The sequence below is a fragment of the Taudactylus pleione genome, unplaced genomic scaffold (genome assembly GCF_031769625.1).
Source record: "Taudactylus pleione unplaced genomic scaffold, aTauple2 ptg000380l, whole genome shotgun sequence".
Classification (NCBI taxonomy): domain Eukaryota; kingdom Metazoa; phylum Chordata; class Amphibia; order Anura; family Myobatrachidae; genus Taudactylus; species Taudactylus pleione.
The window spans coordinates 288,190-312,481 of NW_028284781.1; the positions used below are offsets into that span (position 1 = coordinate 288,190).

Consider the following 24,292-nt stretch of genomic DNA (forward strand, 5'->3'; position numbering starts at 1 on the left):
TTGAGGCTGATGCTGAGCTTAACGTACACCTGTTTTGCAAACTGTATCTTGCATATTTTGACTCTATAGGCGAATGTGATTTACCGCCAGGCACATCGGCCATATACAGTAGGGTCAACATCGCAAGTTTTCCCTCACACCTTTATGTGCAAATGAAATCTTGTGATGCCGGCAGGTGCAATGCGCTGGTAAGGAACGGTACATCGCGTCCATTGCATTCCATTAAATTCCCCCCTTTGCATTCTCTGGCATTGTGCTCATGTATTTATATGCTATGCAACATATGCGGGCGCTCTGCCCCTCCCTTATAACTGGACAGGAGGGGCACAGTGGCTTGAGGGAGCTGAGTGGCTGAGGTGACCTGTCAAATGCATTTGCCACTGGAGCTGCAGCAATAAAACCTCTGACAGTGGATAGGGTAATGCAGCCATTCTGTAAAAGGACAGCAATTGGAAGTGATCCTTGTATCCGTGTGCTTTTTATGCTTCTAGCAGAGAGTGCAGGATCTTTATGGGAAAAGGTAGGTGTGTGTGTGTGTGTGTGTGTGTGTGTGTGTGTGTTTCTGTCTTGAATGGAGCACCTGTTTCCCTGGTGTTTAAAAATAAGTGCCAATATCTATCTGCACAAACAGATTCCTGACAACAGTAACCGCTCGCTGTAACATGACGCCATGCTGATTAGGATAAACCGTTAGACAGCAATATCTAGATTGTAGTGCCAGCATGCTTGTCCTCATTGTTTCTTTATAAATGGGAATAGTAACAGCCAAAAGTGAATGTAACAAAGATTCAAGTATTAATATTTTAATAACTAGCTCAAATAAAAGGGTTGATTTGAATTCTTACATGGGAAGTTACTTCCTGCGATTAGCCCCTTTAGCTGCACTTATCACGTATTTCTGCTTGCACCCTCCTAAGGTGCTAGCATTCACGTTTAGTAGAGTTTCTGGTCTACTCATGTGACCTGACAGCTGCATTGTGTCTGGCACTCGGCCAGTGAGCTGCAGCTTAATGAGCTAAACCCGGACATTATCGCGGGAAATGGTGGCTGGCGTGGGACTTAAGTTCATGGGGGCTAAATTCCCACGTAAGAATTGAATCGCCCCCAATGTGAGTAATGTGGGATATATTTTTTAAACCTTGGTGCCTTTCAATCACTCTAACTTTGTTTTTCTCTTTCATCCACTAGGGGACACTGGAGGTGCTTACGCTGGGGTATTGAGGCGTGGATAGCTGGAGCTGGCACTTTAAATAATTTAGAAGTGTGAAGCTCCTCCCCCTCTATTCCTCACCAGCCCTCAGTTTAGAAAATGTGCCTCATGGAGCTGGTCACAATCTGCTGTGCTCCAGCATTACATTTCATTTTTATTTTAATTTAGGTTAGTTTTTTTTACTACATCTTTTACACTATATTAGGTACCCTTCGCCACCTCTCTAAAGGTGGGGTCCGGGTACCTGGCGCCCTGTCTTTAGTAGAGCAGGAAGGAGTGCACAGTGCTTATCCTAAAAGCAACTGACACCTCCTTATCGCCACAGCACTTTTCTACACAGTGACAAGGTCACAAGAAGAAGAAGTGCTGAGCTGAACGAGAGAAGAGACCTCTGAGGGAGCGCAGTGAGTACACTCAGCTGCGCATCCCCCGTCTCCCTGCACTGCTTCCCGGCGCTGGTTTAGAGCAGCGCTACAGCGCTGCTTTTTGTCTACTAAGTCTCCCCTCTCCCCGCTAGTTTAGAACATCGCGGGCTGTAGAGGGACTGACAGGTGCTGCAGCCAGCGGTACACAGGCTCCCCTCTCCCCGCTAGTAGAGCGGCAAGTAGCGGGGAAGTTCATATATGACCAGCGTTAAGCAGCCATACTGCATGCCTCAGGTGGAGGAAGGGGGCGGAGTCTAATGAGCGGGCTCTCTCTTTATATGCGGCAAGCGGCTGTTACAACAGCGTGGCTGCCGTTTGTAACACACTACCTGCATCTCTCCACATTACAGGAGAGTGCAGAAGCCACACAGTGTGGGCAGAAGGATGATCTCCTGGCACACACCCCTTCTACAGGATCCTTTCCAAAAGGGTCTGTGAAGATAACACTGGGGTGTACAAGGTCCAGGGAATCTGAATTATTGGGAGGGAGTGGTGTGAACCTCCTCCTCTGTTTCCCACTAGCCTTCTGTCTCTGTACTGATTCTGTTTGAGTGGCTGTGTGTGTATACCAATTATCAGAAAATGTTTGGTTGTTCTAAATGTAACAACAAACTAAGCCAATTGCTGTTGACACCACACTATGTGATGCTTGTTTAGTAACACATGGGGCAGCACAGATGGTGTAATGGTTAGCATTGCTGCCTCACAGCGCTGAGATCGTGGGTCCCACTACGGCCCTTGGGTGTGGAGTTTGTATGTTCTCACTGTGCTTGCGTGGGTTTCTTCCGGGTGCTCCGGTTTCCTCCCACTATATATACCATTAAAAACCTCTGTGGCTATTACTGTATCGCCTACTCCTCCATGGGCCGCTGACATGGCAGGAGTTATGACGGCTGTAACGTCAGAATTGACGGCTAATAGGAGGGTTAACCAAATATCTGGACCGGTACAGATTGTGTACCGCTTCTACATTGTCCTCCACTGCCTATCATAAGCCAGCAGTGAGCGTCCTCTGCCGACTGTCCTCCAGTCGTAGGAGGAACCCCTCGCAGCTCCGCGCCGTCGGATTTAGAATCTGTCACTCGGGGTGGAGCCTTAAAATTCTAGCTGTCAGGCAGATCCTTAATCTAAAGTAGTTCCTGCAGCTCACACAACCGCTTCTAGACAAGCTCTCTGTGGCCTGGAAACAACTGGATAAGCGGTTCCAAATCCACATTGTTTCCCTTCTGGCTATCCATTTCCATTATCCATGATGGAACAGTGGAAAACACCTCCTCCAGTAGATGCATTTGTTTTTTGTTTTTTTTTAAGGAAACAAGGATTCCTTTGCCGGGCCACTCACGTAACCAGCGATGTGATTGGTTATAGTCTTGTGGCTGCCTATAGGCTGATTGCTGGACAAGTCGCAGCACTTCCTGCATCAGTCAGTAAAGGTTTGCAGCATTTTGACATAGTTGTGTGTGTGTGTGTGGCTGTTTGACCATATAATACTACTGTGGCTCTCCAACTCTTCTGCTCGCAGGTTGGAATAAACACCGCGATCCATTTACAGCAGCAGCCCAATTTAGGCCTACGCTTGTTAGCGCCTGGGTTAACAATGCTGTAATTGCTGGGTGGACCAGTTGATTATGGGCTTGGATACTTCCAGAGCAGAGTTACGATTACTAGCAGAACTCTCCGTGATAGACAAGATACGTTGTAGCCACCAGCGCCCCTGAACTGCTGCTCAGTCCACACTCTAGGTCACCAATCCTTTAAAGTACATATACATAAAATGAGTGGTCCACAAGCGCAAAGTTCCTCTAACACTTCCGGTCCTGATAATCCTCTTGTCTGGAATTCCTCACCGTCTCGGAAAGAGAAAAGAGAGGATGAAATAATCTATTATGTTCACATATCCTTCTAGAATATTCAATTTATGGAGGTGTTCTTCCCTTTGAAAACTCACCTCACACCAATGAGATGAGATACCCTTATGTTAACATCGATACCTGTTCCCAGGTAAGCTTTTATATAAGAGGGGTCTTGATGTATGTGGCTAATACCTATGCTGATCAGACCGGAAGGGATATAAAAGAAACCTTTATAGGCACTCATCTCATTGGTGTGAGGTGAGTTTTCAAAGGGAAGAACACCTCCATAAATTGAATATTCTAGAAGGATATGTGAACATAATAGATTATTTCATCCTCTCTTTTCTCTTTCTGAGACGGTGAGGAATTCCAGACAAGAGGATTATCAGGACCGGAAGTGTTAGAGGAACTTTGCGCTTGTGGACCACTCATTTTATGTATAAGAACTCTCCGTGAGTCAGCAGTTTACATGATATCAGTCAGATCAGTGCTCGTATGTCCGCTTCTGCTGTTTCTGCCCGCAGAGTTCTCTGCTTGCTCTCTTGGCAGGCGGATGCAGACTCCAAACGGGCTGTTGAGGGTCTATGGTTCACAGGTGATAAGCTTTTTAGTCCAGAACTGAAAAAATGGATATCCCAAGCCACTGGGGGTAAGTCTTCTTTCCTTCCTTAGAATGCTCCGTCACCCAGGAGGACTTACACTGGTCCCTTATTTCATTCCTTTCATGCATCCCTTTCGTTAAAGGGCCAGAGGTACCCCATCGCACATTAGGGGTGGCAGAGGTAGAGGTCGCCCACATACAGTTACACGTCGACCGGATCAAAGACGAGTCGACCAACAGGTGGCTGACTGTCTCCCATCCCACCTGGGATCTCCTGCGATGGGACCTTGCTTACAGACTTTTCAACAAGCTTGGAACCAGACCTCTTTAGATCTGTGGATTCGCAAGCTACTTTCCGTGCGGTTCCGAATAGATTTCGAGGTTTCCACTCCACATCTGTTCTTCTCTACGAGTCTGCCGGTGTCCACGGACAAGGCCCCTGTTAAACCTAAAGTCTTCAAACAGTATCTGAAGCTGTATCGTTTCACTATGGAGTCACTTCAGTCTGTCATTGCAAGCTTCCAACCGGCAGAGTTCCTCATTTCTCTGTATATAAAGGATGTGCATCACCATGTCCCAAATTGGGAACCGCATCAGGCTTTACTGCATTTTGCGATTTTGCAAACTCACGATCAGTTTCGAGCGTTGCCGTTCGGGTTATCCTCGGCTCCCCGTGTTTTCACTAAAATTATGTCTGTCATGTCGATCAGTTAATCAAGGCTCCATCGGACCACTTCTCTTGGACCATGCCTCACTGACATAATCAATTTCAAGAAACTTAATCCGAGTCCGTCCCAAAGACTCCAGTTCTGGGTATGATCCTAGATACAGCATTACAGAGGTTTTTCCTTTTGGAAGACTTGGCATCCGGCTGCTCTTTCAGCTAGCCCTCAGACCAAGGAGGGTGTCCTTGCTTCTTGGTCTTCGTCTGTTGGGGAAGATGGTAGCTGCTTTCAAGGCACTACAATTCGGACGATTCCACTCCCGAGTGTTCCAGCTGGCCCTGCTAACACAGGGATCAGGGTCTCACCTGCATCTAAATCAACTGATCCATTTGGCCCCGGCAACCAGGGTGGCACTCCTCTGGTGGATACGACAGACGCCAGCCTCCGAGGATGGTGAGCTATGGTCCTCGACTATTACTCTCATCGGTGGTCCCTACAGAAAAGACGGTGGCCCATAAATGTGTTGGAACTCGGAGCAGTTTCCCATGCTCGGCTAGAAGCAGCGCAGTTTCTAAGGTCTCGTCTGGTACGAGTTCTGTCAGACAACGCGACGGCTGTCGCTTACATTAACCGCCGGGCCGGCACTCGAAGTCGTGTGGCCATGTGAGAAGTATCTCATATTTTCTAGTGGGCCGAGAGTCAGTCAGTAATCCTGTCGGCAGCATTCATCCTGGGAGTGGACAACTGGGAAGCAGATTACCTAAGTCACCAGGATATCCATCCCGGGGAATGGAAGCTTCACCCACACGTGTTTCACGCACTGGGGTCGTCCTCAGGTGGACCTCATGGCATCTCGATTAAACATAAGTGACCAGGATACGTGTCAAGAACTCTGGATCCGCAGGCAGAGGCTGTCGACGCCCTAACAGTTCCATGGACTGACGACATGGTTTACCTGTTTTCTCCGATACTACTAATTCCTTGTCTACTAAATCGAATAAAACACTAGTCGGCCTTAGTCATTCTCGTGGCACCAAACTGGCCTTGGAGGAGTTGGTTCTTCGGTCCTTCTTGGCAGTCGATCCGGGTTACTTCCTCTTCATCCGGACCTTCTGCAGCAGGGTCCTTTAGTTCACCCCAACTTAGCACAACTGCGTGGAATGGGGTGATTCTTGAATCCGATATCTTAGATGGAAGGGCATCCCAGACTTGGTTATTCCCACCATGCTTCGCTCCAGGAAACTGGTTTCAGATGCACATTATCATTGCATCTGGCGCTCTTCTATCATATGGTGTTACAGTCGGGGCCTTCCGTCAAGGGTGTTTCGTTATCTCGTTTTTACTTCTCTCCGAACGGGATTAGATTCTAGTCTTCGCCTAGGATCATTAAAAGTGCAGATTTCTGCTCTTTCTATTTTATTTCAACGCAGGTTGGCCCTCCTACCTGTGACGCAGATTTTCTTCAAGGGGTGTTGCGGGTGCAGCCACCCTTTTGTACCACCTATGGCTCCTTAAGTCTTATACTTGGTACTTTTGTTTCTTCAGTCTTCCATGAACCTCCCAAGAGGTTAATATTAAGTATTTGTCTTGGAAGACTGTCCTCCTCCGGGCATTGGCTTTGGCTCGTAGGGGTTTGAATTGGGGACTCTGTTTTATAAGACTTGTGTTTCATGATGATAGGGTGGGGCTCAAGACGCAAGCTACTTTCCTTCCTATGGTTGTGTCTGTTATCTACATAAATCAGCCTATTGTGGTACCTTCTTTGGTAGGGGACTCCGGTATTTCTTCTACCCTGGATGTGGTTATAGCTCTCCACCTCTATGTTGCTTGGACGGTATCCTTACGTGAGTGAGTTTTTTTTTTTTTTTTTTGTCCTTTTATAAGGCTGTTCGGAAGGGTTGGCCAGCGTCCAAACAGGGTTGGCATGTTGGCTTATCTGACAATCTGTCAAGCTCATGTCAGCAATGATGGTCAGCCTCCTATGTCCGTGTCGGCTCATTCCACAAGTTCTGTGGGTACGTCGTGGGCGGCACGTAGGGGTGTGTCTACTTTACTATTGTGCCGTGCGCCCACTTGGTCTTCGGTGCTCACTTTTGTGAAGTTTTATAGAATTGATACATTTGCGGCTTCAGCATCATGTTTTGCTGCCTTGTACTGCAGGTTCTTCATAGCGCTCCCGCCCGTGGGGAAAACTTTGGGACGTCCCCAGCGTAAGCACCTAAAGTGTCCCCTAGTGGATGAAAGCGAAAATAGGATTTTGGTACTTACCGGTAAATCCTTTTCTCTGATTCCACAGGGGACACTGTGGACGCCCACCTCAGCGCTCTTCGCCTGCCTGTTCAGTTTGTTCTATATGTTGGATGGTTTTGTTGTTGTGTGATATCCTCTTCCTTTCACTCCGGTTGTTCTCCATCTCCTTTCGGTCTTCATTTTCTAAACTGAGGGCTGGTGGGGATTAGAGGGGGAGGAGCTTCACACTTCTAAATTATTTAAAGTGCCAGCTCCAGCTATCCACGCCTCTATACCCCAGCGTAAGCACCTCCAGTGTCCCCTGTGGAATCAGAGAAAAGGATTTACTGGTAAGTACCAAAATCCTATTTTTTTTGTTTTTTTGTCTTCTGTATTTCGGGGGCAGTTAAATAGATTTTTGCACATCCAAAAGTAATGGCCTCCGATGGAACTATTTAATTGTTACGTGGACGCGAGTGCTGAAGGTGCCCATTACCTATCCTGCCCAAATGCACCGGGCCATGGCACTCGCGCCCGATTCAAGCAACAATTGAATAGCTCCGTTGGGCGCTCATTAGTAACGGGTGCCCAAAAAACAATTGAATTTTCCTCTGACTGTGATAACCACATAGAAATCACTGCTTTCGGTTGAGAGACTCCAGTGTAGTGTAGCGTAGTGGCCATCTCCTCAGAGCTAATGACGGAACAGGTACAGGATAACTGCTCTGAGATCAGTGCTCTCTATGAGCTTCCAAACTGTTAAATAACACTTGTGTTAATAATTATATTGGGGTATTTTGACAGTATGTTCGGTTAATAGATACATTTTTCTTTGTTCCAGTTTAACCATTTTTGGAAACTGTTTAGGGAGCTTCTGTGAATTCTTCTGTAGTATTACAGAAACATTGCTGTATCGTCCAACAACAAGCTAATTTTACAGTTTGTCATGTTTTTGTTGTTGTATAAATTCTGTAAACTATTGGGGGTCAATTAAATTCAGCAGGAGATTGGGGGTGCTAATTAGTAACTTAAATACTGCAATTTTCATAAAGCGTGCTCCTGCACCTCTCACAATTCCATTGTTAATGCCTATACCTGGGAATTACACCTGTTATTTCTACAATGTGCGAGCAGGGAGAAGTAGATAAAAAGTGTTAACATCCCCCTAAAAGTACCAAATAACACATCAGGTGTTAGTGGCCTAAAGCAAAGTATTGTATGTTCTTAAAAGATTGATTTTTATATTTTTTAGTAATGGTGGATAAATGTGTTTTTCAGCAAAGTAAAGTCTGTACAGTATTTCGGGTTACATACATTATTTTTTTTTTTTTAAAGTCCCTTTTTCTGTGTTATAAGACATGTTTGCAAAATGTTGGGAAAAACTTTTTAACTTGCACCTGCAAGTTCAAAGCACTTTCCCATACATGCAACACCCCCACATTCCTGCCCCACATAATTTATTCCATTATTGAGCATTTTAGCTAAGTTTAACTGAAAACTGTTATTTCAGTATTGCCAATATTGTGCTATTTAAATGCCTCCGACTTCCTGATTATTCATTATCAGAAGTGTACCAGAGGTTCTGCACTGTGTCCCCTTCATTATTTTCTTTAAGGAGAAGATTTTCCTCACCTTTTCCCATACTCTGTGGAGTGCATGTGAAAATATTCCCGAAACATCGTGCGGAATTGAATCGCCTCTATGAATGTTCTGTCTCTATATTGTATTAGTTTTTTTGTGTTCCAGTATAAAGAAACGAGAACAAGAAAACTATTTCTGTACATTGATTTCTGTCTAAATTGACTGAACACATTTTACTGTGTACCTAATACTTCATGATATCGTATTAGGGAACTACTACTACTTGTGCCTTTTACTGTAACTGTCCTGCTCATGCATTGCGTAAGGATGTTATTGCTATCCAAACGTATAAGGTACAGGGCAATAAACTGCAGTCCCCTGCCATATACATAAAATATTTTTACTAAGGTACCTCTTCATCTAACGGAGGGGAAGTAGTCAGGATCCCGACAGTGACTCTCCAAACGGTCACAATACAGACGAATCCCGACAGTGACTAGCCCAACGGTCACAATACAGACAAATCCCGACAGTGAGTTTTATGGTAAGGCACTAGGGGGAGGGTTAAAGTTAGACAGGCGAAGGAGACGTTTCGGCTGCCGAAGATGATGGTTCGGGTTAGGCTGGGGGACGGGGTGGGTTAGGGCTAGAATACTCACTAAAATTCACCTGCATTTTCACCTCCCAGGTTTCCTCTGCCAGTATTGTGACCTCCGGTATGGTCACAGCTAGGATATTGTACCCAACCCATTCGGAGCCCTGTGAACTGCAAATCTTTTTCTTATAACTTCTTTTGTTTCTCTTGCATCCCCAGCCAAAAAAAATTAGGAATAATCTATATGTGGCAGTGCAGCTGTAAATGATTTGAATGACTACTAAACCTAGTATGTAAGTTGCCTTTGCATTGTATACTACCTACTCACTTTGCTAGTATATAATTGAGCTACATTTTGTTGTAAATACTGGCCACAGTCCAAACTCTGTTAAATGTTAGCACTACTTTAAGAGGCCTATCCATTACTCAACCTGAAGAACTGAACGTGTAGTGTTCAGTCCTTACAGTTCGTTGCGTGCGGTGCCCGCACTGAACAGCGTTCACTGAACGTCATTCATTCAGTGCAGGAGACCGACCTCCATATATGCTAACATGTGGAATCTGATGAGCGTCTTCAAGTTGACCGGCATGTTCGCCAGATAGTCTGGGTCAGCAATGACCCAGCATGCCCGTGCATCACTGGTCCTTGCCGGCTATCCATTACACGACTTTGTGAACAATGCGACCAAAATCTCCTGGTTTTGGTTGGATCGTTCAAAAAGTCGTGTAATGGATAGACCCCTTTAGACATAACATCCTGCATCCTACTTCAGCTGAGCTGATTGTGACAATAGGTGCATTGCAGTAGCAAGGTAACATGTATACAATGCAATGTGCTGACTTATTGCCCACTTGCTGGCTGGATACTGGATAAATGTGTCGAGCAATACACGCTGTGCAACAGTGCAGCACGCTGAGCGACAGTGCAGCACGTCTGCACTCTCCACCTAATTTCTCTGCAATGTTTCCGCCACCTAAACCACGTCTGCCTCTTAAAGACGGGGGAGGGATCTGTGTTTGTCACAGTAACTTGAGCACAGTGAGACTGATTTTGTCTGACAGATCCTTGGATCAGGACCGGGTAGCATGTAAAAAAGCTGGGTGGAGCGCCTGTGAAATTGATCCTGGGGATAACACTGGCGCTGTCCTGGTTAGTTGTTTGCTGGGACCTCTCCAAACTGTACTTGTTTGTATTGTACACTGATCTTTTTGTTTCACTGAGTCTGGCTCCTGTGTCCTCTCCTGATGGAAATGAAAATCTCTATGCAAACTGGAGCAGCAGTTCCGTGTATCTTTAAACTGATGCAATGAGAGCTATAAAAATAGCATGTGTGGGAGCGTTGTAGCTGTTGGAATCTCCATAGCATGACCTTCAGCTTTCCGCACACTTGTAGCTTGTGAAAGTGCTGCTAATGTACTGAATGGGTCTCTCTATCTTGACTGACTTTCTTTTTTAAGATTTCACAAAATGGGAAAACTTCAGCTATGTAATTCCTTGTTTCCTCCACATATTTTATTGCCCATCTGCTAGATGATGTTGAAGTCTGTATAAGTGTGACCTATTTTTTTTTTTGCTTCTATTCTGTGTTCGTATTTGATTACCGTGAGGCGTTTTGGATGTTGTGTGTTCCATTGAAAGCATGTAATTAGACTGTAAAACGTCCATTGATTTCTATGTCTTTATCTTACATAATTACCATCTAGGGGGTTTAACCAGTTTTGTGCTGTATTATTTCTAATCATCCATTCATCCCATCTGTCATTGATTATGTGCTACATGTAGAAATTCAATTGGAATGAATTGACTATAGCTATAAATGGACCATATATATCAGAGCTGCACAGCATAAGCAATAACCCCCAATCTGAGATTCATTTTAATTAATAATCTCTGCAAGTCATGGGGTGCCCGGCTGTGCACATATCGAGTGCCGACATCACAAGTTTTTCCCTTGTGCAAGGGTAAACTTATGATATCTGCACTACCATAAGTGCCCAATATTTGCGCAGACGGGCAGCTTTCTTCTTTTTTTTTTTTTGTTGTGTAGGGTTTTTTTTTCTCTTTAGTACAATGGGGATCTATAAAATCTCCCCTCTTCTGCAAAAGATGCAGCCACAGATATCTTATTCCAGATTTGCATCATAAAGAGAGGGGATGAGGTCATGTGATATGATAAACTAGAATTGGGGACATATAGGGGGCGATTCAATTCAGCGTAACGTGAATAACGCTGGCAAGTAGTTACCCGAACTATTCAAGTGACTGCGCTCTTAAGTCTGACTTAAACTACTTAAGTCGGAGAATACCGGTTACCGCTCCTTAAGCTGGGTGTTTACTCATGCTAACCAGCATTCTCCGACTAAAGTTCTGGCCACGGAGCTGTTAGCGCCACTCTAAGCCAGAAAACAGTATCGCGGCCAGCACTTAAGGTGTATTTATGCTCACACATCAGGAATGTGCGAGAGGAAATCCTGTAGTCTGATTTAACAGCGCGGTCAATTGAATAGCTCCGGGAGCTGAATTGAATAATCCCCTAGGCAGAAAAGCAATCTGCATCTTTTAGAACTGCCTTTTGTCAACAGCAACTTCATAAAAGTGCCCAAACATTATTTATTGAGAGAGCGATATGTGGGTCCCGCACTCCAAACAATAATTAAATCTGTGACTTTATTGTAGAAATAAACCACTCGAACAGTGCAGACTGCGTTCAACGTTTCAGTTTATAGTGGTCTTCAGGATCCTGTTCCAGACAGGCTGTTAGTTCTGTGCTCTTCCCCATGAAACTCTCATTCATATGCCTCTGGGAAGGACCCAGATAACACCACAGCAAGGCTGCTTTGGGCATTTGCAGAATTTGATGTACATTATACAGGAAATCTGCCTTAGACCCTAACTCCACACCACTAATTATGAGAAATACCTATGAAATGCAAAACACTTTATAATTCAGCATGCATAGATCCTTAGTGGGCTTGTGGGGAAAGGATTGAGTAATAGGGGGCCTTTTTAGTATTATGAGGTTTCGATGAATATAGCGGTTCCCTTAGACCGTTTCCCCAGCCGTAAATAATATAAAGAGTCACCACCGCTTTCCCAGAACACTGTAGATGCCACTTCCAAGCAGCGACATGTGGCGCGCAGTGCATAGTCCTTGGAACGTTGCTGTAAACATAATCACCTCTGTAGCATGTACTTATAATATTGTTTAGCATTTTAAATATAAAATATTTGAATAAATATTTAACTTATATGCCTCCTGTAAATGCAATAGATAATTAAACTTGCACTGAATACACTTAGCAGGAAGTAACAGGTGATAAACTGCACAGCGTAGTATTGGCAATAAGGAATAGGAGCCTGGCCAGGGACAGTCCCTGGAAATTCTGGCTTTTGCAGCTATGACTGTTTATCACTGACACTATCCAACACGGAGTGAGCTCATGATAGAACCTTAGGCAGTTCTGTTGTATGTGACAGGCACAGGGCTTTGCTTGTGGTTGGTGGTTGTGTCCTCAGTGTAATAGAGTGGTGCACACATGCTAAGCAGGTGACAGCATGACCTAATTACATTCTGCAGCACCGCCGTGGGGCTTCCTAGTCTACAGCCAGCTGCATCGGATCACTTTCACCCATTATTTGACACTTTGCAGTGAAGCTTATAAATGAGCCTAGTAGACCTATCTGCGTAACCCCTGGGCTAACTCCACTTCTCACATCCAGAAAGTCACACCCCTTTCCCCTCTGAGCACCATTGTTTTCATCATACTAAATGTTGACATTTCTTGCAGGTCTACAAGCTCATTCCTTCTAAATCATGGTGGAATATTATGAGGTCTTGGGAGTCCAGAGAAATGCTTCAGCAGAAGAAATTAAAAAGGCGTAAGTGCTGCCTGGGATGGTGTGAGCGAGATTCTTCATTGCGGGATGTCTCTGCTACACCTTGTTGTGTGATGTGCAGTAGAATTGTTAATGGCTGCCTCCTGGTAAAACCTTGTTTAAAGAAGATATTGCTAAATAATAGTATTTAACATATAATTTTTCTATTTTTTTATTTTTATTGCAATGCTAATTTTGAAAAGAGCTGGTATAGCTTAATTCGCATTCGGTATGATTTACCGCTGGCCGCATGGGCATGCCTAAAGGGCCCCCCGCCCGCCATCCCTTCGATCAGGATGCCGGGCGCCGGTCTCCCGGCGTCGTTAAAATGACCGGCGTCTAGATTTTAGATGCCTGTCATTTAACCCTCGCCGGGATTAAGTAGTCTGGAAGCCGGTGGACGGCATTGCGTCTGCCGGCTTCCTGAACATATACCCTTAATTCATGTCATATCTCGTGCTGGCATTTTGTATGCATGCTGCAAGCTTTACAAGATTCTACCTATTTTTTTTTTTTTTCTTAATGATGATTTCTGTCCTTTACCTGCATTCTCTGTGCAGAGAACCATTCCCTAGTGTTTTACATTATTTCTTAATATCTGCCTAGTGAGTACTATTTGGGGTACATGCATAAAAACTATTCTACAGTAAGTGTAAAAACAAAACCAAAAAACTCCTTTTATTTCCTATATAATAGATAAATGACGCCCACAATCTGATTGGTAAAATCGTGGAATAGATTTTCATAAATGTTTCATGTGTGCGAGTCCTTTGTAATGCAGCCTTTATGTTGCAGATACCGCAGATTAGCCCTGAAGTGGCATCCTGATAAAAATCCTGACAACAAAGAAGAAGCAGAGAGGAGGTTTAAAGAAGTTGCTGAGGCTTATGAAGTCTTATCAGATGGTAAATAACTTTTTGTGGTTGTGTCTTCTTAAAATGGCTCATCTGCGAGTTCTCCTGAGCTGTTTGATAGTCTGCAGGCATCAGCACTTCATATGAAAACCTAAATTTGTTAGGATCCTATGCTAGATTAGAGTGGCTCCTATTTTTCCCACTTATACCCCTTTCAGACATCTCGAGAATCCCGGGAATTTGGCCTGCCTCGGCCAAATTCCCGGGTACCCGAGTCTGTCTGAAAGGTGCCTACCCGGGAACATGTTCCCGGGTAGCCGCCCCTGCAATCGACCAGGGTTTTTCCCAGGACTTAAGTCCCGGGAAATTACCCTGCTTCTTTCTGAATGGTGCTACCCGGGAATTTACTACTCCCGGGCAGCACCAAGCAGCTTTTACATTGACTGCCGCGGGCAGTCTGTGTCACTGTGACACAGACTATGTCCGCGTGTGTAGCGCTGACCGGACGGAGTTCGGTCAGCGCTACAGAGCACAAACACACAGCCGCCGGAGCCGGCAGCTGTGTGTTTGCTGTAATCAGCAGCTGCTGAGAGTCTGTCAGACTCATCTGCTGCTGCTGCTCCCACTGCGGGAGCCATCTTCTGGCTCCCGCAGTGGGGGAGGAGACTACTGGGGGCACTACCAGGGGGGGGGATTACTATGGGGGCACTACCAGGGGGGGGGATTACTATGGGGGCACTACCAGGGGGGGGATTACTATGAGGGGACTACCAGGGGGGGGGGATTACTATGGGGGCACTACCAGGGGGGGGGATTACTATGAGGGCACTACCAGGGGGGGGATTACTACTGGGAGCACTACCAGGGGGGTGGATTACTACTGGGGGCACTACAAGGGGGGGGGGGAATACTACTACTTGGGGCACTACCAGGGGGGGACTACTACTACTGGGGGCACTACAAGGGGGGAGGACTACTACTAAAAAACCTGGCTTATGTCTGAAAGGGTCTACCTGGGAATTTCCTGGGTAGACACTGCAGTGTGAAAGGGGGGTCTTGACCAAATACCCGGGAATTTGCACAGGAGAAATTCCCGGGTCTGAGCAGGAAATTTCCAGGGTTGTATGTCTGAAAGGGGTATTAGTTTTGTTTATCCTGGTGCTACACTGTTGGGGCTTGAGAAGTGGGCATTAACCTGTCCAAAGTGGTTGCACAATATTGTAATGCCATCTTCTATATAGTGACATCAGAGCACCAGTGGAATGCATTTGCACAACCCAAGCAATAGACTTGTACTTATTTGTCTACTTATTATGGATTACCCACTGCTTTAGCTGTTTCAATGCATCGGGCTGGACAGCAGACAGATGTCCAGATTGGCTATTTAACTCTTTAGTCTCTAGTCTGAGACACCAGTTCACTTGGGCCTGTTAGAAGGTGACCATTTACACGCGAAACCTATGCAAATACTAGCTGAACATCAAGCATTGGGCCTGATTCAGACCCACTCGCGAGCGGCTGTCCGCTCGCAAGTGGGTCGATGGTGTGCACTGCGCATGCGCACGACGGAGGGAGCTCCGTCGTGTGCATGCGCGAGACGCGACGAGCTAAGGACTTTCCTTCGCTCGTTGTGTCTGATCAAAGGGGGCGTGCTGTTGATGTTGATTGACAGCACGCCCCCTTTGGTGGGCGTGCCAGGGGCGTGCCTCCCAGACGGGGGCGTTTCAAAGGGAACGCCTACCGTCAGAAGCCGGCCCCACTGACATCACTAGTGATGTCAGTGGGAGTGATTTTGGCTCTGATAGAGCCAAAATCACTCCGGGCCTTGCGGTTGAGAAACTCAACCGCAGGCTTCGGCTCGCAGTGGCGATGGTCGCGATGGTCAAGATCATCGCGACCATCATCCTGCACGCTCGTATATGCTGTGGGTGGTGACCCACAGCTATACGAGCGTCCAGGAGGACGCTCCATAATTATGGAGGTGGGCCCTGATTCAGAGCGAGCGCTCTGGTCAGAGCGTCCGGCTCTGAATCAGGGCCATTATTTTTCTTTAAGTTGGAATCCATATAGGAACCGTGTAGTTTGAGCTTCAGTCTACTCTTTGTTATGACTTTTCCGGAAACTTTCATTGCCATAAAACATTAACATAGTGTTTCACTAGATAATTAATTGTATGTATTCAAGTAGTGCAGCTGTGTAGGACCAAATACAGAACATAACTTTTCTTTTGGTGTCGTGCATTTGTATAAACTGCCCACAGTGCTATAGCTATTCTAATAATATTTGAGCGCAAGCTCTCTGAACAGCCTATAACAAATCCTATTGATATTACAATGTTTAGAAGAGTTCTGCTCTTTTGTAGTATTCAGTGTTGTGACTAATGGGGCCAATAATCTGCAATATTATTGCTCCCAATTTCCTATTCTGCCGCAGTTGGGGAAATTCCAACTGTTGGAAATCCTGATCCTGACCAAAAGAACTATTGAGATGGGCAAGTCAGGGATTTTTAACATGCTGCTTTTCCCCAATCCGCCGACTGAGCGCCCATAGTCTATGATCGGCTGCTTTCATCAGCAGAATAGGCAATTGGGGCCTTAGATGTATGGGCCCGCGTAACGCATGCTCTCTCCTCTCACAGCCAGTTAGAACATTATGTTCTGTAATTACAGGTAGCAACGATTATATTTAGTTTCCAGTCATTGATCCCTCTTTTTGTTGGATCAGGCTTGTTTTGGGGACGTTCCCTATAACAAATGTAACTGAGAATTTAAATAGTTTCAGGCAGAAATTCAGCTGTGAAAGTGCATAAACCGGTACGTAGATTAAATAAGCCTTTATTTTCTTTTTTTTCCAGTCAAGAAAAGAGATATCTATAATAAATTTGGAAAAGAGGGATTAACAGGTGGAGGAGGTGGTGGAGGTAAGTTTATCTTTACTGTCTGATTCAGTTACCTATTTTAGGTATTGCCTGTTACCAAGTACATTGTTTTTTTGGATGTGGCTTTGAATTGCACGTTGAATACAATTTAATATTTGAATTTCCTATGAGTCGTTTATACTTTGGCTCAAAAATGATTGCAGTGTAAACGTTAGTATTGTCTAATAATGATTTTGCCTCCCTTCTCTAGGCGGAAGTCACTATGACCATCCATTTGAACATAACTTTACATTCAGAAGTCCAGAGGATGTCTTCAGGGACTTCTTTGGAGGAAGAGATCCATTCTCATTTGACTTATTTGGTAAAGTATTTCATTGTTGTCTCTTCCCACTTGCTGCAAAGTTCTTGACTTAGGCCCAAATGTAATAGGCTCCGATTTGCTTTCCTGACGCGATATAGCAATATAACCGCTAGATTTAAAACTGTAATTAGTTTTGATGCAAAACCAGGTTGATATTGCCTTTAAAACGAATTGTCGCTTGAAATCTAGGGGCTATTTCAGCGCAATTGTGTTGGGACAATCTGCACGCTGTATCGTTCTGATTCGCGTTGGAAAGATATATCATAAGACTGATCGCATAGTATGTACCTGTCTTTAGTGTTTAAAACTAAATGCATCCTGTTCTGATTAACCTGAAAAAGTCTAGTGTTTGCTTGTCCTAAATTGCTGACACTGTGTTTGGAGTAGTTTTACTGTTAAGTGCCACTTTCACAACCAGGTCAGTCACTAGAATCTGTCTAATGCTGGCCATACACTAGTACGACCAGCATAAGATTAATCTTACGATTCCCCTTGAACTCCCTGGCAGTCCCTAACGCACTTTGGAGACACGATGTACATACGATCTTGCGTTACGTTGCCTGCTGAAAAACTGATCATTCTTCAAAATGTCACTGAAATGACAGCGGTCAGACACACGATGCATCGCATGTTGAAAAACACAGCACGATCAGCATACGAATACAACGGAGCACATCTGATCATATGATATGTTTTAGGAGCTGCGGGAGCGAGCATTGGATCGTATCCTACTTTAAAAAAAAAAAAAAAAACCTGGTTTCTAAACGATTCATCTTTTGACGTGTTGGAAATCGGGCAAATCGGCCCGAAATCGTGCTAGTGTATGGCCAGCATTAGTTTCTCTTCAGCAGCCTGGTGATCTCTGAAGCAGTTTATGTAAACTTGTATTAGTATTACAGCTATATTATCTTTGTGTCAAATGACCTGCTCTCCCTGATTACACACAGGTTTGTTAATGCTCTGTATAGATCTACAGGTTACATTTTTCTAGCTATACATTTGTCTTACAGCAGAAGATCCTTTTGATGACTTCTTTGGCAACAGGAGAGGCCACAGAGGAAACCGAAATAGGCCTGGAGGAGGTGCTTTCCTTTCAGGCTTTGGGGGATTTCCTAGCTTTGGTCCTAGCTTCTCTCCATTTGATCCAGGTAGGGGGAATGTATTATACATGACACCACCTTTGTCTCAGCAGCACCTATACAGGGTACAGTTGCCTGCCTGTATTATGTATCCTATAGCTGAAGACTTATGTTTTAATTCTGAATGACTTTCTTTTAGGTTTTACATCATCCTTTGGTTCCCTTGGACATGGTGGATTTACTTCCTTCTCCTCTTCTTCGTTTGGTGGCTCAGGAATGGGCAACTTCAAATCTGTATCAACCTCAACCAAAATGATGAATGGCAGGAAAATTACTACGAAGAGGTACAATTTATGATTTATGTTCATATAAGAAATTGACATCTTCTGGCATAGGGAACGATTCAATTCAACGCGAATTGAATAGCGCCGGGAAAGAGCTTCCAGGGCTATTCAATTCAGCGCGCTCTTATGTCGGAGAATGCTTGTTCCTTTAAACATGGTGTTTAGTCGCGAGAACGGGCATTCTCTGGCTAAACTCTCCTAGCGCGATGCTGCTTCCGCGCCCCTAACGTCAGAAAACGGCAACGCTCCAGGAGTTTTGTCGGATTTCTGCTCGCACTCCAGGAGGGGTACGATAAATCCTTAGTCGGGCTTAATAGCACGCTGAATTTAATAGCTCCGGGAGCTCCTTCCCGGCGCTATTCAATTTGTGTTAAATTGAATTGAGCCCATAAAGTGAAAAGTTGTATGCTTGAAGCTGCCATGAACAGGTCTTTAGGTTGTTTTTATGCTAGCAGCTGCTTACTTTTAGAGACCCTCATGGCAGCTCCTATTTAGTAACATTTAATATGGCACATGGTGAATGTTCATCGATTAATTTTAGATGACTCTTCCATAAAGTTTCCATAGAAGTTTCTCATCTTTGGTCTAGAACACAGGTTCTCAAACTCAGTCCTCAGGACCCCAAACAGTGCCTGTTTTCCAGGTGCCCTCACAGAATCGCAAGTGAAATGATTAGCTCCACCTGTGGATCTTTTAAAATGTGTCTGTGAGTATTGAATACACCTGTGCGCCTGCTGAGTGACATGGAAAACGTGAACTGTGTGGGGTCCTAATGGTCAAGTTTGAGAACCACGGGTCTAGAACATACTTTTAAAAGCATTTGTTTGTATAAATAGAAAAAAAATTTCAGCTGAAGCTGGGCCGTCTCACCTAAATGAGTGCATTGCACTAACATCCTTTAAGGTAGCATCGAAAGGCATTCTGGATCACGCCAATTCTCTCTCATATTATCATATGTGCTTTGTTTGCGTTGCTGGAAAGTATTTTACAACTGATCTCCCATAAACATTCCTAACGCATGTCCACCACAAGCGATTTAAGTCTTGGTTTAGTAACACCATTATTTATATGTTATATTAAATGTGTGGGTCATCTTGTGTGTGACCACCCCACCTTACACATACTTTTGCTATGGGAACATTATGTAACTTAATAAGTACTACCTGAGCTATATTTTGGTTTAGGCTGTCTGAAAACAACCTTTGTAGGTTTTCTAGGCAGACTAGGCCTTAGAAGACATGGGACCCTTCATTGGTATGTTGAATGACCCACCGGTCCTAAAACATGATGGATGCAGCTTGAAAAGGCCCAAGTGGGTAGAATTTTGATTTTGACTTATTTTGCCAGATCCAAAGCTAAATACGTTTCATTATTAAAAATATCTGAAACTGGAGACACAGCTGTGAGGTGAGAGCATGTTTTACATGCAGTGCTATTGAAGGACACAGCAGGCCAGTCACTTAGGACTTTGGCAAACAATGAGGCAGGAAAACCTAGCACTGGGGAAATACAGGTGACCCAAGTATTACGTTCAGAAAATGAACCCAACTTCTGGCACTATTATTTTAAGACGATGTTGCACTGTGCTAGTCGGAATCATTCAAGAAGCATGGGGCTGAGGTGTGTACAGTAGACCCAATTGACTGTAATATATTTTAGTAAAATAAACCCCTACTTTAATATTTGTTGTTGGCACAGGTCCTGTTAGAGCAGGGTCTGATCTCGAAGACTTTTGTACAACAGACTTGCCCATTTGGTGTTTTTCTCAGACGCCGTCTTCCATTGTTACCAATTTAAACACTTTTCACAACAGGAATCCATATAGCAATGTTTAAATTGCAAATGAGTAAACAAAATGAGCAATTAGAACTATCCTACACAGCATAAATGGTTCTTTCAGGCTTACTGGCTATATTTGCTTCACAAATATAATTTTTTTTTTTGTGTGTGTTTCTGCTAATCATTTTGCTCTTCTGACCTTTTGCTTTGTCCTTGCAGGATTGTTGAGAATGGACAAGAACGAGTTGAAATAGAAGAAGATGGACAGTTAAAGTCCTTAACAATAAATGGTAAGGAGCAGATGCTACGCTTGGATAGCAAGTAAATTCAACGCACGCATGTTTCAGAAATATTAACCTAAACAAGCAGCATTTGTGGATTATCAGGAACATTTTTTGAAGAATTCTAAAGAACTATTCAGAATATATCTGTACTTAATCTAAGGCATAATTAAACGAAGCTCGTGGAGAGTTTCTGGTATGTCATAGACTCTCAGTTCAATTTTTGGGACCACGTTCATAGGACCATATACTTTTGTTTTATTATTTGCGTCGTAATATCGTACGTATTCTGTATGCACTTTTAAAAGTTTACCTTCGAATTGCTCGTGGCATCACTGTAGCACAGTGCGTTGAAGGCCTCTCCAGCAGTGGAAGGGTAAAATGAGGAGTGAGCCGTAATATTTCATTTAGTGGTTGAACCGAAGGTTCACTAACCGCATGACGCGTTTTACTCCAATTTGTTTAAAATGTGAACAAAGTGTTAGCTGTCTGCCCTGCTATCCAACTTTCCCAGCAAAACATGTCCATCCTCCTAAACTATATATGATGTTAAACTACAATGCGTTTCTGGTTTCTCTAATTCAGTTTTGTTCTCTATTCGTGCATGTGTGCTGACCGTTTAGCACATTTTTGGAAGCTATTGTGTAATTTCACCAAGCAAGAAGACACTATTTTTTATTTTGTCATTTGCTAAAAGTTGGATATGAATAAATGCTGATGTTTTGTAGTGCATTCTTTCTTTTATTGTATTTGTAGCATTCTTGCTGTGTCTGTGCCTGCCAGTGGGTAATTTTGGTAATTCTCACAATCGAATCTTTGCTTGTCATGCAAACGTGTGAACACACTTGAGTATAAAAATAAATAAAAAGAGCAAATAGATATTGAAACACAATTCCCACCTGCACTGTTTGTAATCTGCTTATTGCTTCCTATATATGAATGTATTAGTGCCACATGGGCCACAAAATGAAGCAATCTTGATGCACTATAATCCTAAAGGTTTTTCTCTGGATTTTACCAGTAAAAATGAATAATTTAGACATTCTTGTTTAGTCTTCATGACTGAAGGAAAACCCACATTGGTACAAGTCTTGCCATCGGTGAAGTGTCAGACACAAAACTTATAGTGCAAAGTCATGACTACTGTGCAATCAAGATTGCTTCTATTTCACAACTGGTTGGATCACTTTACTGCACGCTGCACACTCACATTATAACGGTTTCTTGGCACTCATCAGTAGTTCTATAATTAGTATTGAAGAGTCCATGATAAACTTGCATTTGTAGATTACAGAAACCATTGACCCTTTAGTAGCTGGAGAAAGAAATCGCCGCGCTCCCAGTATATTGTTAATATCTAACCAAGCGAGCAATTTTCCTTAGTGGAGCCTCGACAAACTGTTTAGAAAATTGCAATCAAGCAACACTTCCACCTACTCTCCATTTTCCTGTTTCAAGGGGGGGATATACAGTGTGCTTTGAAATGTGAAAAGTTACCAGTGAATGCCCACAGTTTATCAAAGTTTCTCTGGTTTCTTCACACATTGAAATTAAGATGTTCTGTCTTTACATTCTCTTGAGTAATTTCCCAGAAAGGATTCGGTCAAATGCCTTATTTTAAAGTGCATCTGGAGCCCATGGATTCAGTAGCTGAACTGGTGGCATCACTGAGAAACAATATCTCCCCAGTTTGACTTTCTCCCTTGCATAAAGCTTACGGGTGCACGTTAAAATCTGTCTAGTCACTCAACTGGTTTAAATATAAGCCACTTTAATTATGCATCCAATATGTACCAAGTATTTCAATGTTTTGCAGCTTTGAACACTGGGCTAGTTCATGGATTGTATGTACACAGGCTTAACGATCCATGACACAATCACCTCAGAAATGATCTAAGTTTTAGCCTTTTCATTTCCTCTATTGATTGTATTTTAGCTGTTATTTAGCAGTATAACCTGCTGTCACTTTGGTAAATTATAATGCTAAAACCCCCTTTTTAAAGCCAAGTAATTTGCAAAGTAGATTAAAAAGTCTGTTTCAAAATTAGAACAGAAGTTGAAACAAATCCATGAATATATTGGGGGGGAGCTTTTTTTTTTTTTTTTTTTTTTTACAAATAAGCAGTAATCCCAAGAAAAAGGAATGTGACCCTTTTGTTTTAATGTATATTGGTAGTTTTTGTTTCTTCATAATTTGGAATTCTGCAGAGTGACTTCCATAGAAACCACACAAGGCCCATGATGTAGTGAGCAGAGATACTTTGCAATAGCTCACTGAGCTCTGTATACTGGAAGACCTTTCTGCCTTCACATGACAGAGTGTGAGAGAGTGGCAGCCATGCTGGACACCTCTAGAAAGTTTCTGTTAAGGATATATTGATTTGTAGTGAACCGCTAAGGAAAATGGCGATCAGATGTATGCTTATAAAGCGATTTGTATTTAAAGGAAAAATAACACCTACCTGGGACTGCTGCTTTAAGACACTGGCTTGCTTCTTTACATAATGACTCTCTGCTTTATACTAACACCACTAAGAAGAGTGTGACGTTCTATGTGCACAGTGTGGTAAAGACTTTGAGGGGTCTATTTATTAAGCAGTGTTAGGCGACAGCGTGTAAAGTGATAAGGTGCCAGGCAATCAGCTCCTAACTTTCATTTTTCAAACACAGCCTGTGAGAGGACAGTTAGGAGCTGATTGGCTGGCACCTTATCACTTTTCACTCTGTCTCCTAACACTGCTTAGTAAATAGACCCCTGAATTACCTAACTCTCCATACTTCTTAATTTTTAACACTTAGATTAAACTTGAATGTAACAAATCTAACCATTCTTATTCCTGTCTGGGTAAGAGTATCACTGTATTAAATGTTTATATATCCTTTAGCAAATGGTAACAAGCAACAAATACACTTGGGGGGGATTCAATTAAGTGCATGGTTTACCCTGTAGTTAATTCAACGACCTGTCCAATCAAATTAGCTGTGGGAACCCCGCACGCTACGCCCCAGATGGTGGATCATTCCTCGCAGCCCCATGTGCTGCAAGAAAGAGAATCTGTGTTAAGATGTAGGCTCTGCATTTTATTGTGCGGGGGAAATGCCAATTAATTGAATTCCCCTCTTGGACTCTGTACTCTGGAAATAGATGTTATATAAAGGTTTTCCAATTTTGGACAACAGTGTAAATTAGATCACACACAATTTGGGCAGATTGCTTATTTTGAAACCAAGACTCCCACAAAGGAGTGGGCTGGGCTGAATCACACCTGATTGAACCAGTTTAGTGTCCATACTGTCAGATGCCTCATTAAGGTCAACAGTTTAGTTAATATAAGACTTGTATCAGTTGCTCCAAAGAGCGCTTCAGTGCTGACGCTTGTCTTCTGTGCAGCTTTGTAAGCCATGTGGTTTGCTGCGACTATTGAACACTTCCCAATTGCTGCATAAAGGAGCCAGCATGACGCTCTCAGGGACTGCGCTGGTCCTGTGGCTGTAAAGTTTCCAGTGCATATTATAGAGTTTTCATTTAATAAGAAACTCAAATATCAGGTTAGAAAGTAGAGAAGAGAGCAACCTTTGTTATTTTCATTAGCACTTCTATGCATTTGTTTTAAATACCAGAGTTGTTTGCTTGTAATCTATTTGCGTTTGTTAAAATCTTTAACCTAATTTTATGACTT

At 43.5% G+C, this 24,292-nt stretch overlaps 1 protein-coding gene across 2 annotated transcripts in view; it reads left to right on the forward strand.

Moving 5' to 3' along the window:
- Positions 1-24,292, forward strand: part of DNAJB6 (DnaJ heat shock protein family (Hsp40) member B6) — an 87,304-nt gene that overhangs the window by 24,602 nt on the left and 38,410 nt on the right. Inside the window, exons 2-8 of one of the 2 annotated variants that reach the window (XM_088445424.1) lie at positions 12,949-13,039; positions 13,832-13,941; positions 16,745-16,810; positions 17,019-17,129; positions 18,143-18,277; positions 18,408-18,552; positions 20,551-20,621. In XM_088445424.1, coding sequence (XP_088301550.1) covers positions 12,975-13,039; positions 13,832-13,941; positions 16,745-16,810; positions 17,019-17,129; positions 18,143-18,277; positions 18,408-18,552; positions 20,551-20,621 — 703 coding nt within the window. In that variant the 5' untranslated portion in view covers positions 12,949-12,974. Of the gene's footprint in view, positions 1-12,948; positions 13,040-13,831; positions 13,942-16,744; positions 16,811-17,018; positions 17,130-18,139; positions 18,278-18,407; positions 18,553-20,550; positions 20,622-24,292 lie in introns of both variants that reach the window. The other variant, XM_088445423.1, reaches the window with a different exon arrangement.